The 15,188-nt window shown below is 36.3% G+C and overlaps 1 protein-coding gene across 1 annotated transcript in view; it reads right to left on the bottom strand.

The window, feature by feature from the left end:
- The window catches only part of LOC133632143 (cyclin-G-associated kinase-like), an 86,297-nt gene that overhangs the window by 37,698 nt on the left and 33,411 nt on the right, over positions 1–15,188 (bottom strand). Inside the window, exon 11 of the mRNA XM_062024386.1 lies at positions 13,383–13,500. Coding sequence (XP_061880370.1) covers positions 13,383–13,500 — 118 coding nt within the window. The remainder of the gene's footprint in view (positions 1–13,382; positions 13,501–15,188) is intronic.

Genomic DNA, 15,188 nt, shown 5'->3' with positions numbered 1-15,188 from the left:
TTTAAATGTAAAAAAAATATATGGTAAATTGCAATAATTTAACCTCAAAATGTAGTGTATATTACTAGAGATGTCTGATAATATCGGCAGACCGATAAATGCGTTAAAATGTAATATCGGAAATCATCGGTATCGGTTTTTTTTATTATCAGTATCGTTTTTTAAATTTTTTTTTTATTAAATCCACATAAAAAACAAGATACACTTACAATTAGTGCACCAACCCAAAAAACCTCCCTCCCCCATTTACACTCATTCACACAAAAGGGTTGTTTCTTTCTGTTATCAATATTCTGCTTCCTACATTATATATCAATATATATCAATACAGTCTGCAAGGGATACAGTCCGTAAGCACACATGATTGTGCGTGCTGCTGCTCCACCAATAATACTAACCTTTAACACTTAATTTTACAAATTTTCATTAATTACTAGTTTCTATGTAACTGTTTTTATATTGTTTTACTTTTTTTTTTATTCAAGAAAATGTTTTTAATTTATTTATCTTATTTTATTTGATTCATTTTTTTTTTTTAAAGTACCTTATCTTCACCATACCTGGTTGTCCAAATTAGGCATAATAATGTGTTAATTCCACGACTGTATATATCGGTTGATATCGGTATCGGTAATTAAAGAGTTGGACAATATCGGCATATCGGATATCGGCAAAAAGCCATTATCGGACATCCCTATATATTACTGTAAATGGAAAAACAGTACTGCTGTTTTTATGGTAAAAAAAAAAAAAAAGGCAGCTCAGTTGCCGGAATTTTACTTTACAATTTACATTTGTTTTTTTATTGTAAATTTTAAAAAAATGCATTTTTACAGTAACAGTTTGGCACCTGAGCTGCCATTTATTTTATTGTATTATTATTTTTATTACCGCAAATCAACAAGTGTAGATTTTCTGTGTTTTACTGTAAATGCCAAAACGACACCACAGTTTATTACAGTAAAAATAGTGCTGTTTTTTTTTCAATTTACAGAAAAATGCTGTAAAAACCACAGTAAAATTCACAATTTGACCATGAAATCCATTGCTACTTTTACATTGCACTATTTGATGGATAACTTGCTTTGAAAACGTTATTATTAGTATTTATTTCTATTCAAAAAATGGTTTGAACGTTTGATCATATATTTTTGCATAATTAGACAATATTTAAGTTAACATCAATTGCGTTTACATGGAGCACATATATATATATTTTTTCTCCCAAAATAGAAATAAATAATACATTTAGTCAGAAAAGTTACAGTACTTTATTGATACATATTATTTCCAGGCTTTCGAGAGTCAAATAAAAAGAAGTGGCCTTGAGTTTGACACCTGTGGTCTAGATAGAGCATGGAATACAGTGGAACCACCGAAGAACAAACGTGGCATTTTCTCGTAAAATGCCTTAAATGCTTCATTGAATGTGATTCCAAAAAAGACATATTTATATATATATATATATATATATATATATATATATATATATATATATATATATATATATATATATATATATATATATATATATATATATATATATATATATATATATATATATATGTGTGTATATATATATATATATATATATACATGTCTTTTTTTCAATTAGAATCACTTTTTTAAAATACATTTTTAGGCCATATGAACGCAACTAAAAGGAGCTTCTCTAATCTGTAACCTGACCGCGCCGCCAAAACCGGATGTAAACAAAACGCACGCCATTGTCCAGAGCGCTGTCAGCATGTCTGTGATATTAACATCATTTTAATATATATATACTTTATTGATACATATTATTTCCAGGCTTTCGAGAGTCAAATAAAAAGAAGTGGCCCCCGGGGCCTTGAGTTTGACACCTGTGGTCTAGATAGAGCATGGAATACAGTGGAACCACCGAAGAAGAAACGCGGCATTTTCTCGTAAAATGCCTTAAATGCTTCATTGAATGGGATTCCAAACCGGCGTCACACATGACGTCACAGGAAATGTCAGCTGATTTTATTTTATTTTTTTAACCGACCTTGCCTTCTCCGGTTCAAAACTCCGGTTTGCTTGTTTTTTTTTTATTCAATTATCGCTTTCCGCTGGTGTTTTGTTTTGTTTAGACTTTATCTTCCTGGCTATTGTAACGCTACGTGTTTGACGTTATTTAAGACTTTATCGTGTCTGGAAAATGACTGTTTGCCTTTTCTGTGGTATTAATGAGATTTAAAGGAGTGTTGATGTGATAAAACCTCTTTCTTGTTTGGAAGATACACACAATTGTAACTGTTATTTCTTCCTGCACATATTAAAGGCCTACTGAAAGCCACTACTAGCGACCACGCAGTCTGATAGTTTATATATCAATGATGAAATCTTAACATTGCAACACATGCCAATACGGCCGGGTTAACTTATAAAGTGACATTTTAAAATTCCCGCCACACTTCCGGTTGAAAAACTCCTTTGGATATGATTTATGCGCGTGACGTCACAAAAGCAACGGAAGTGGTTGGACCCCATCGGACCCGATAGAAAAGCCTCTTGTTTTTTTCGACAAAATTCCACAGTATTCTGAATCTCTTGCAATGTGTTTAATGAACAATGGAGGCTGCAAAGAAGAACGTTGTAGGTGGGATGGATCGGTGTCTTAGCGGCTAAGTACAATACTGTAATATCTGTGATATTTGCATTAGTGTACTGTGTCTTTAAGGGTTTGGGGAACGCGCATGCGCGAGTGAGTTGGCGGAGAACTTGAGTGTGTGTGAGCGTGACTTTTGGCTAACAGCAGCTCGTGTATGTGTGTGCGTTACTTTTTGAACTACAACCAGTTACCGCTTGTTAATAAAGCGATTGAGCAATTTGTTTAATGGACAATGGAGACTGCAAATAAGAAAGTTGGAGCCGGTGGAGTGGCGGACTACAGCAACACCAACACCAGGAGGTTGTGTTGTGTTTTGAGCAGGATAGCAGACGCACTACGGTGAGTACAGCTTTGGCTTCCAAACATTTGATCGCTTGCCCGTACGTGCGTGTCGATATGTGCATGTCACGTACGTAACTTTGGGGAAATATATGTTTCTTGCCGACTCTGATGGCGGCCGGGGTGTCGTCAAAAGCGTACAACGCCCGCCGCCGCATCTAAGTTAGCTTCTGTTTTTTTTAGCTTCGCCCAAGCGGAATATTATTAATCGTGTATTTACATGTTCATGGTTTAATAGTATTATTGATCTTCTGTCTATCCATCCAGTCAGGGTTTTCTTTTTATTTAGTTTCTATCTGCATTCGAGACTGCTATGCTATCACGTTGGCTACGTAGCTAGGTTAGCTTTTGGTTTTTTTAGCTTCGCCAAGCGGAATATTATTAATCGTGTATTTACATGTTCATGGTTTAATAGTATTTTTGATCTTCTGTCTATCCATCCAGTCAGGGTTTTTTTTAAATTTAGTTTCTATCTGCATTTGAGACTGCTATGCTATCACGTTGGCTACGTAGCTAGGTTAGCTTCTGTTTTTTTACCTTCGCCAAGCTGAATATTATTTATCGTGTATTTACATGTTCATGGTTTAATAGTATTTTTGATCTTCTGTCTATCCATCCAGTCAGGGTTTTTTTTAATTTAGTTTCTATCTGCATTTGAGACTGACGCTATCAAGTTGGCTACGCAGCTAGGTTAGCTTCTGTTTTTTTTAGCTTCGCCAAGCGGAATATTATTAATCGTGTATTTACATGTTCATGGTTTAATAGTATTTTTTATCTTCTGTCTATCCATCCAGTCAGGGTTTTTTTATTTAGTTTCTATCTGCATTTGAGACTGCTATACTATCACGTTGGCTACGTAGCTAGGTTAGCTTCTGTTTTTTTTAGCTTCGCCAAGCGGAATATTATTAATCGTGTATTTACATGTTCATGGTTTAATAGTATTTTTGATCTTCTGTCTATCCATCCAGTCAGGGTTTTTTTTAAATTTAGTTTCTATCTGCATTTGAGACTGCTATGCTATCACGTTGGCTACGTAGCTAGGTTAGCTTCTGTTTTTTTAGCTTCGCCAAGCTGAATATTATTAATCGTGTATTTACATGTTCATGGTTTAATAGTATTATTGATCTTCTGTCTATCCATCCAGTCAGGGTTTTTTTTTAATTTAGTTTCTATCTGCATTTGAGACTGACGCTATCAAGTTGGCTACGGAGCTAGGTTAGCTTCTGTTTTTTTTAGCTTCGCCAAGCGGAATATTATTAATCGTGTATTTACATGTTCATGGTTTAATAGTATTATTGATCTTCTGTCTATCCATCCAGTCAGGGTTTTTTTTAAATTTAGTTTCTATCTGCATTCGAGACTGCTATGCTATCACGTTGGCTACGTAGCTAGGTTAGCTTCTGTTTTTTTTAGCTTCGCCAAGCGGAATATTATTAATCGTGTATTTACATGTTCATGGTTTAATAGTATTATTGATCTTCTGTCCATCCATCCAGTCAGGGTTTTTTTTAAATTTAGTTTCTATCTGCATTTGAGACTGCTATGCTATCACGTTGGCTACGTAGCTAGGTTAGCTTCTGTTTTTTTACCTTCGCCAAGCTGAATATTATTAATTGTGTATTTACATGTTCATGGTTTAATAGTATTTTTGATCTTCTGTCTATCCATCCAGTCAGGGTTTTTTTTAATTTAGTTTCTATCTGCATTTGAGACTGACGCTATCAAGTTGGCTACGCAGCTAGGTTAGCTTCTGTTTTTTTTAGCTTCGCCAAGCGGAATATTATTAATCGTGTATTTACATGTTCATGGTTTAATAGTATTTTTGATCTTCTGTCTATCCATCCAGTCAGGGTTTTTTTTAAATTTAGTTTCTATCTGCATTCGAGACTGCTATGCTATCACGTTGGCTACGTAGCTAGGTTAGCTTCTGTTTTTTTTAGCTTCGCCAAGCGGAATATTATTAATCGTGTATTTACATGTTCATGGTTTAATAGTATTATTGATCTTCTGTCCATCCATCCAGTCAGGGTTTTTTTTAAATTTAGTTTCTATCTGCATTTGAGACTGATGCTATCACGTTGGCTACGTAGCTAGGTTAGCTTCTATTTTTTTAGCTTCGCAAAGCTGAATTATTAATCATGTATTTGGGGCGGTATAGCTCGGTTGCCAACTCGGTTGGTAGTTGGCAAGAAGTAGCAAGAGCTACTTCTTGCCAGCAACTTGAGGGTTGCAGGTTCGATCCCCGCTTCCGCCATCCTAGTCACTGCCGTTGTGTCCTTGGGCAAGACACTTTACCCACCTGCTCCCAGTGCCACCCACACTGGTTTGAATGTAACTTAGATATTGGGTTTCACTATGTAAAGCGCTTTGAGTCACTTGAGAAAAAGCGCTTTATAAATGTAATTCACTTCACTTCACTTCACTTATTTACATGTTGAGTCACTGTGAATGTCCATTTCGCGTTCTCGACTCTCATTTTCAAGAGGATATAGTATCTGAGGTGGTTTAAAATACGAATCTGTGATCCACAATAGAAAAAGGAGAGTGTGGAATTCAATGAGCCAGCTTGTACCTAAGTTACGGTCAGAGCGAAAAAAGATACACCCTGCACTGCCTCTCAAGTCCTTCACTGTAACGTTCCTCATCTACGAATCTTTCATCCTCACTCAAATTAATGGGGTAATCGTCACTTTCTCGGTCCGAATCTCTCTCGCTGCATTGTAAACAACGGGGAATTGTGAGCAGCACTACCGCCTGTGACGTCACGCTACTTCCGGTACAGGCAAGGCTTTTTTTTTATCAGCGAGCAAAAGTTGCGAACTTTATCGTCGATTTTCTCTACTAAATCCTTTCAGCAAAAATATGGCAATATCGCGAAATGATCAAGTATGACACATAGAATGGATCTGCTATCCCCGTTTAAATAAAAAAAATAATTTCAGTAGGCCTTTAAGTATTTATAAAGTGTTTGCATGTATTCATTTATGTAAAATTGTCATTAAATGTAATATTGCCTGACAAAAAGTGATTCAACGTACTATTTTGATATTTACACACGCATATTTGACTAGGATTCCCTTATGAGCAAAACTCAACTTTACATATAATTTAAAAGAACAAAGGTTATAAATGAGCGACAATTAAAACAGCAAAAGAAAGTATAATAATGGTGCAGACAATAAATTAAAATAACAGCTATAAATAAAACCAGACAATTTTTCCATTCAAATCTTTGGGAATTTTTACACTTACGTGTGTTATTAAAATGCAAAAATCCTCACATGTATTGGAGCAAAACATCGCTGGACACTTTTGTATTTTAAGTCAATGAATAACAATTGTGTAAATGTATCAATAAGTGTACTTTTGAAAGCTTTATTTTGCTAGCGTAATGTTGCACATTATTGTGAAGGGGGGCAAGTGTTTTGCTGTTCTGAGCTTGATGAGTTTTGGGATGATTTAAGGCTCTTTGCATGCATGTTGCGTGGCCCAATGTAAATACAAATAATCATCGTTTCTTCGATTATAACATTTTTACAGTTGTGAGAAACCATAATCAAAATCCGAAAAAAAACGCCCATCCAAGGAGACAAGCAAGCAGCATCTCAAAAACGTAATGTGGTCTTTAACGCACCTTGTAGACCAGGGGTCAGCAACCTTTTTGAAAGCAAGAGCTACTTCTTGGGTAGTGATTAATGCGAAGGGCTACCAGTTTGATACACACTTAAATAAATTGCCAGAAATAGCCAATTTGCTCAATTTACCTTTAACTCTATGTTATTATTAATAATTAATGATATTTACACTTAATTGAACGGTTTAAAAGAGGAGAAAACACGAAAAAAAATGACAATTAAATTTTGAAACATAGTTTATCTTCAATTTCGACTCTTTAAAATTCAAAATTCAACCGAAAAAAAGAAGAGAAAAACTAGCTAATTCGAATCTTTTTGAAAAAATTAAAAAAAGAATTTATGGAACATCATTAGTAATTTTTCCTGATTAAGATTAATTTTAGAATTTTGATGACATGTTTTAAATAGGTTAAAATCCAATCTACACTTTGTTAGAATATATAACAAATTGGACAAAGCTATATTTCTAACAAAGACAAATCATTATTTCTTCTAGATTTTCCAGAACAAAAATTTTAAAAGAAATTCAAAAGACTTTGAAATAAGATTCAAATTTGATTCTACAGATTTTCTAGATTTGCCGGAATAATTTTTTTGAACTTTAATCATAATAAGTTTGAAGAAATATTTCACAAATATTCTTTGTCGAAAAAACAGAAGCTAAAATGAAGAATTAAATTAAAATGTATTTATTATTCTTTACAATAAAAAACATTTTTTTACTTGAACATTGATTTAAAATGTCAGGAAAGAAGAGGAAGGAATTTAAAAGGTAAAAAGGTATATGTGTTTAAAAATCCTAAAACCGTTTTTAAGGTTGTATTTTTTCTCTAAAATTGTCTTTCTGAAAGTTATAAGAAGCAAAGTAAAAAAAATAATGAATTTATTTAAACAAGTGAAGACCAAGTCTCTAAAATATTTTCTTGGATTTTCAAATTCTATTTGAGTTTTGTCTCTCTTAGAATTAAAAATGTCGAGCAAAGCGAGACCAGCTTGCTAGTAAATAAATAAAATGTAAAAAATAGAGGCAGCTCACTGGTAAGTGCTGCTATTTGAGCTATTTTTAGAACAGGCTGGCGGGCTACTCATCTGGTCCTTACGGGCTACCTGGTGCCCGCGGGCACCGCGTTGGTGACCCCTGCTGTAAAGACTCCAGGGAAATTAAACGAGGCTGCAGGAACCTGGGAAAAGCTTTAGGGCGAGCCGCCGTGAAAGTGCTTGATTTGATATGCACCCTAAATCTTGATTAAAAGTGGATTAATTGTGCAGCCCTACTATTAGTTTCTTTTTACACCCGTTTGACGTTTCGTTGTACTTTAAAAGGTTTTACCAGGAGGCCAGTTGGAATCTTAAAAAGATGGCTTCCAAAGGAAACGTTCGACTGCAGAGGTTCAACTGTCATTTTCATAACTTCCAGTTGAGAGAAATATGAAAAATGTTGGCAACACGAGAGCTCACAACACAATGACATTATGTTGCAATGAAGGAGAACGTGTCCATGTTTCAGAGGAAAGACGGTCGATGTGTGAAAAAAGACGATACAATGGTACCTGGGTATACGATTTGTACATTTTACAATTCGTACTTACTAAACCGTCCCATGTGTGCTGTCTGTAGGAGTGTTTTCATGCATATTTGTACGTGCCATCGTAATGTAACCAAGCTAGCGTCGTTAGCATCGTTTACGAGTGTCTGTGTGAGTATCGTTAACTTACAACGGCATTTTTTTGGTATTGTTTCAGTTTGACAAATTCCTCAGTAAACTCACCCAAACGTCACCGTGGAGTTATTGAGTCCGTTTAGCTGATTGGAGAGCTAGCTTGCGCAGCCAGCGGGTCCATGACGATGACTTCTGTTTTGTTTGATCAGCCGGTTTTACTGCCGCGTTACAGACACCGTTTGGAAACAATTAAGGTATGTGAATAAACATTTACAAAATCTTTCTGTGTAGATAACTCATGTCACAACGTAAATATAAAACATGTCCATGTTTTAGAGGAAAGACGGTCGATGTATGAATAAAGACGATATAATGGTACATCGGTAAACGATAGCCCGAGCTAACGTGATGGAAATGTTCACCAAGATGTTAGCGTGCACCATTGCGCAAATTAAACTGTCGTACTTGACTTTCTGACAAAATTGTGCCAGGGAATTTAGAAGCACTCAAATTTCGATTCACATCTTTGCCAGAATCGCTAGAGCAGGGGTCACCAACGCGGTGCCCGCGGGCACCAGGTAGCCCGTAAGGACCAGATGAGTAGCCCGCTGGCCTGTTCTAAAAATAGCTCAAATAGCAGCACTTACCAGTGAGCTGCCTCTATTTTTTTACATTTTATTTATTTACTAGCAAGCTGGTCTCGCTTTGCCCGACATTTTTAATTCTAAGAGAGACAAAACTCAAATAGAATTTGAAAATCCAAGAAAATATTTTAAAGACTTGGTCTTCACTTGTTTAAATACATTTATTCATTTTTTTACATTGCTTCTTATAACTTTCAGAAAGACAATTTTAGAGAAAAAATACAACCTTAAAAATGATTTTAGGATTTTTAAACACATATACCTTTTTACCTTTTAAATTCCTTCCTCTTCTTTCCTGACAATTTAAATCAATGTTCAAGTACATTTATTTTTTTCATTGCAAAGAATAATAAATACATTTTAATTTAATTCTTCATTTTAGCTTCTGTTTTTTCGACGAATATTTGTGAAATATTTCTTCAAACTTATTATGATTCAAATAAAATAAGAATATTCTGGCAAATCTAGAAAATCTGTAGAATCAAATTTAAATCTTATTTCAAAGTCTTTTGAATTTCTTTTAAAATTTTTGTTCTGGAAAATGTAGAAGAAATAATGATCTGTCTTTGTTAGAAATATAGCTTGGTCCAAATTGTTATATATTTTAACAAAGTGTAGATTGGATTTTAACCTATTTAAAACATGTCATCAAAATTCTAAAATTAATCTTAATCAGGAAAAATTACTAATGATGTTCCATAAATTCTTTTAAAAAAATTTTCAAAAAGATTCGAATTAGCTAGTTTTTCTCTTCTTTTTTTCGGGTGAATTTTGAGTTTTAAAGAGTCGAAGTTGAAGATAAACTATGTTTCAAAAATTAATTGTCATTTTTTTCGTGTTTTCTCCTCTTTTAAACCGTTCAATTAAGTGTAAATATAATTAATTATTAATAATAACATAGAGTTAAAGGTAAATTGAGCAAATTGGCTATTTTTGGCAATTTATTTAAGTGTGTATCAAACTGGTAGCCCTTCGCATTAATCACTACCCAAGAAGTAGCTCTTGCTTTCAAAAAGGTTGGTGACCCCTGCACTAGAGAGACTGAAGTTTATGCATTTTTTTCAAATAAACAGAACGGTAATATATTCCAGACCTTCCATGGTGGTATTTAAGGCTACGTTCACACTGCAGGGTGATTTTTTTGTTGTTGTCAAAACCAATCTTTTCAGTGGTCGTTCACATTAAAACAAAAACAACTTGATTTCTAATGTGAATGCAAACTGACCCGCGCACTGAAATGTTTACGGAAGTAAACACGGCTTCCACACTAGTCGGCCTCTGTATTGCCGCATTTTTGGCAAGTTCCAGGATTTTATGCAATCAAAGCCAACATTTTCTGAACCGAATTTTCGGCGCGAAGAGGACAAGTATTTTGGCTCTGGCAGTTTTAAGTAGGGATGTCCGATATTATCGGCCGATAAATGCGCTAAAAGGTAATATCGGAAATTATCGGTATCGTTTTTTTTTTATTATCGGTATCGTTTTTTTAAAAATTAAATCAACATAAAAAACACAAGATACACTTACAATTAATGCACCAACCCAAAAAACCTCTGTCCTCATTCACACAAAAGGGTTGTTTCTTTCTGTTATTAATATTCTGCTTCCTACATTATATATCAATATATATATCAATACAGTCTGCAAGGGATACAGTCCGTAAGCACACATGATTGTGCGTGCTGCTGCTCCACTAATAGTACTAACCTTTAACAGTTAATGTTACTCATTTTCATTAATTACTAGTTTCTATGTAACTGTTTTTATATTGTTGCACTTTCTTTTTTTATTCAAGAAAATGTTTTTAATTTATTTATCTTATTTTATAATTTTTTTTTAAAAGTACCTTATCTTCACCATACCTGGTTGTCCAAATTAGGCATAATAATGTGTTAATTCCACGACTGCATATATCGGTTGATATCGGTATCGGTAATTAAAGAGTTGGACAATATCGGAATATCGGATATCGGCAAAAAGCCATTATCGGACATCCCTAGTTTTACGGGATATTTTGCTTCTATGCCTAATTGAAGAGTGCATCTGTTGGCGAGCAATCGGAGACAGGAATAGGGGAACGCTCACGTGAATTCCCTAAAACATTTTATTTTGACCTGTTTTCTGCTCCGTCGTCAGCTATTTATTTTGTAAGCGTCTACTTTGGCAAATAATGATGACGCTTATCGCGTTTTGATGCCGTTGGCAAAGGATAAACGCGACCTGAGTGCGGGAGTTGAGGACGCATCGCATATACACTACCGTTCAAAAGTTTGGGGTCACATTGAAATGTCGTTCATTTTGAAGGAAAAGCACTGTACTTTTCAATGAAGATAACTTTAAAGGCCTGCTGAAAGCCACTACTAGCGACCACGCAGTCTGATAGTTTATATATCAATGATGAAATCTTAACATTGCAACACATGCCAATACGGCCGGGTTAACTTATAAAGTGACATTTTAAATTTCCCGCTAAACTTCCGGTTCGAAACGCCTCTGAGGATGACGTATGCGCGTGACGTCAATCATTGAAACGGAAGTATTCGGACACCATTGAAGTCAATACGAAATAGCTCTGTTTTCATCTCATTATTCCACGTGATTCTGGACATCTGTGTTGGTGAATCTGTTGCAATTTGTTCATTGCATTATGGAGAAAGAAGCTGAGCAAGCAAAGAAGAAAGTTGTCGGTGCGAAGTGTCTATTTTGCGAGGGAAGTCAGCAGCAACACGTACACAGCCGGCGCTTCTTTGTTTACATTCCCGAAAGATGCAGTCAAGATGGAAGAACTCGGACAACAGAGACTCTTACCAGGAGGACTTTGATTTGGATACACAGTTGCGATAACGTGAGTACACAGCTGCGCTTCCAAACATTTGATCGCTTGCTATAACTAGCTCGAGCTAGTAGCTAGGAGCTAGGAGCTAGCATTAGGATTAATTTGTGGCATATTAAATATAAGCCTGGTTGTGTTGTGGCTAATAGAGTATATATATGTCTTGTGTTTATTTACTGTTGTAGTCATTCCCAGCTGAATATCAGGTCCCACCCGCGCGCTTCCAAACATTTGATCGTTTGCCCGTACGTGCGTGTCACGTACGTAACTTTGGTTAAATATATAAGCTTTATGAACCTTGGGTTAGGTGAACGGTCCTTTGGGCTGAGTGATTGTGTGTGTTGTGCAGGTGTTTGAATTGTATTGGCGAGTTATATATATGGGATCCCGTCCATATTACCCGCTCGAGCTATAACTAGCTCGAGCTAGTAGCTAGTAGCTAGGAGCTAGCATAACAAACACCTAGGTGTTTTTATGCGGGATTCATTTGTGTCATATTAAATATAAGCCTGGTTGTGTTGTGGCTAATAGAGTATATATATGTCTTGTGTTTATTTACTGTTGTAGTCATTCCCAGCTGAATATCAGGTCACTCTCACAGCATCTTCCCTATCTGAATAGCTTCAACTCCCCACTAGTCCTTCACTTGCACTTTACTCATCCACAAATCTTTCATCCTCGCTCAAATTAATGGGGAAATTGTCGCTTTCTCGGTCCGAATCTCTCTCACTTCATGCGGCCATCATTGTAAACAATAGGGAACTTTGCGTATATGTTCAACTGACTACGTCACGCTACTTCCGGTAGGGGCAAGCCTTTTTTTTAATCAGATACCAAAAGTTGCGATCTTTATCGTCGTCGTTCTATACTAAATCCTTTCAGCAAAAATATGGCAATATCGCGAAATGATCAAGTATGACACATAGAATAGATCTGCTATCCCCGTTTGAATAAAAAAATTTCATTTCAGTAGGCCTTTAAACTATCACTCCAGTGTTCTAATGGTACAATGTGTTTGCTCATTGGCTCAGAAGGCTAATTGATGATTAGAAAAGCCTTGTGCAATCATGTCCACACATCTGAAAACACTTTAGCTTGTTACAGACGCTACAAAACTGACCTTCCGTAGAGCAGATCGAGTTTCTGGAGCATCACATTTGTGGGCTCAATTAAACGCTCAAAATGGCCAGAAAAAGAGAACTTTCATCTGAAACTCGACAGTCTATTCTTGTTCTTAGAAATGAAGGCTATTCCACTAAATTGTTTGGGTGACCCCAAACTTTTGAACGGTAGTGTATGTAAATAAGATTCATATCCACATGCAAAAAAGGCCTGGGTCGGATATGAAACATTTGGATTTGCACTGTTCGAACGGACATAAAAACAAATCAGAAATGGGTCGCATATGGGCAAAACAAACGGGAATTGACCTGCAGTGAGAACGAGGCCTACAGCATTTGACAAGATTTTGACGGCATTTGAGACATTTGAAGGTCTCAAATTCAAATGACTGGATTTCCGTTCTTTTAAGACCAAGCAGGCACTCTCCCGCTCCAGTCTCGGCACTTGGGAGGAACCGGTTATCGCCGTTGGACGTTGAAAATGTAGCTCGACGCCGGCAAAGGACGCAGCGCCTTACCTGGCGACTGACTGGATAACTTTGGACGAGGTGTCCTTGATGTTGGTCAGGAAGCGTTCCGTTCCTCCCTTGAGGATGTCCAGGAAGCCGCTGCCGGACTGATCTGGATCGTAGATGCCTTTAGGACCGAGAAGAAATGTTAAATACGACAGAATGGATCCTGAGTTACAACACTATACACACGAGGGCTGGGCGATACGGCTGAAAACTGTATCACGATACATGTTTTTTATATTGATCAATATCAATCATTGATTCATTTATTTTTTTACTCACTTAAGTCAGTGTTTTTCAACCACTGTGCCGCGACACTAGTGTGCCGTGGGAGATGATCTAATTTCACCTATTTGGGTTAAAAATATTTTTAGCAAAGCAGTAATTATAGTCTGCAAATGATGTGTTGTTGTTGAGTGTCGGTGCGGTCTAGAGCTCGGCAGAGTAACCGTGTAATACTCTTCCATATCAGTAGGTGGCAGCAGGTAGTGTCGGAGCCAAAATTCCTTATTTGTTTATATTGTTTTTATTTTATTTTCTCTAAATTGATTGTTGGGTTCAGCATGTTCAGATTGCTCCGCCCACTTCCTGTTAAGAACCAGGAAGTGTTGACAGGGAGGGGACTGTTGTTATGGTGCAGTTACCATGGTAGCCTCCATAAATTGGGCACAGGTGTGAGCATGGGCAGGGCGATTGGAGGACAAACAGTTTTGGACCGTGAGCGTGGTCGTGGTCGTGGTCGTGTTCGTGACAATGTTGTGACAATGTTGTGACAATGTGCCATTCAAGGTTAGCATACTTTATGTTATATAACTTACATTTGATTTCATTTAGATAGCTGGAATAAAAGGATTGTCATATCCAAACACAGTTCTACAGTGCTGGACATTCTATCATTTACACGCGTCAAACTGGTCAACACAGTCGCCCTCGGTACCAGCCCAAAGGTAAGGGCTGTACAGGTAGATAATTGCTTTGTAGATGTCGGGAACAGCGGGAGGCAGCGTGCAGGTAAAAAGGTACCGAATGCTTAAACCAAAAATAAGCAAAAGGTGAGTGCCCCTAAGAAAAGGCATTGAAGCTTAGGGAAGGCTATGCAGAACAAAACTAAAACTGAACTGGCTACAAAGTAAACAAAAACAGAATGCTGGACGACAGCAAAGACTTACTGCGGAGCAAAGACGGCGTCCACAATGTACATCCGAACATGACATGGCAATCAACGATGTCCCCGCAAAGAAGGATGAAAAAACAACTGAAATATTCTTGATTGCTAAAACAAAGTCGATGCGGGAAATATCGCTCAAAGGAAGACTTGAAACTGCTACAGGAAAATACCGAAAAAAGAGGAAAAAGCAACCAAAATAGGAGCGCAAGTCAAGAAGTAAAACACTACACACAGGAAAACAGCAAAAAAGTGCAAATAAGTCAGGGTGTGATGTGACAGGTGGTGACAGTACACCTACTTTGAGACAAGAGCTATAGTGATGCATGCTTGGTTATGCTTTATGCAAAACAAATGGGACAAAGTTTGGGGAGATTTTGACAAGGTGGGGGCTGATTATGAATAACAATATGTTTATGGATCTGCTATTCCCGTTTGAATAAGAAAATCACATTTCAGTAGGCCTTTAAGTAATGGGGCTGGTTATGAATAATATGTTAATTACATAAAAAACTAAAATATTTAGACAAAAATAATTGCAGCATAAAACAAATGGTGGAGATTTTGACAAGATGGGGGCTGATTATGAATAATATGTTAATAACTGAAAAAAAGATAATATTTAGACCCAAAAAAATGCAGCATAA

Source organism: Entelurus aequoreus, linkage group LG17 (assembly GCF_033978785.1).
Source record: "Entelurus aequoreus isolate RoL-2023_Sb linkage group LG17, RoL_Eaeq_v1.1, whole genome shotgun sequence".
NCBI classification, from domain to species: Eukaryota; Metazoa; Chordata; class Actinopteri; order Syngnathiformes; family Syngnathidae; genus Entelurus; species Entelurus aequoreus.
Note: the sequence above shows the minus strand (reverse complement) of the source record. Positions and strands in the feature narration are given on the sequence as shown.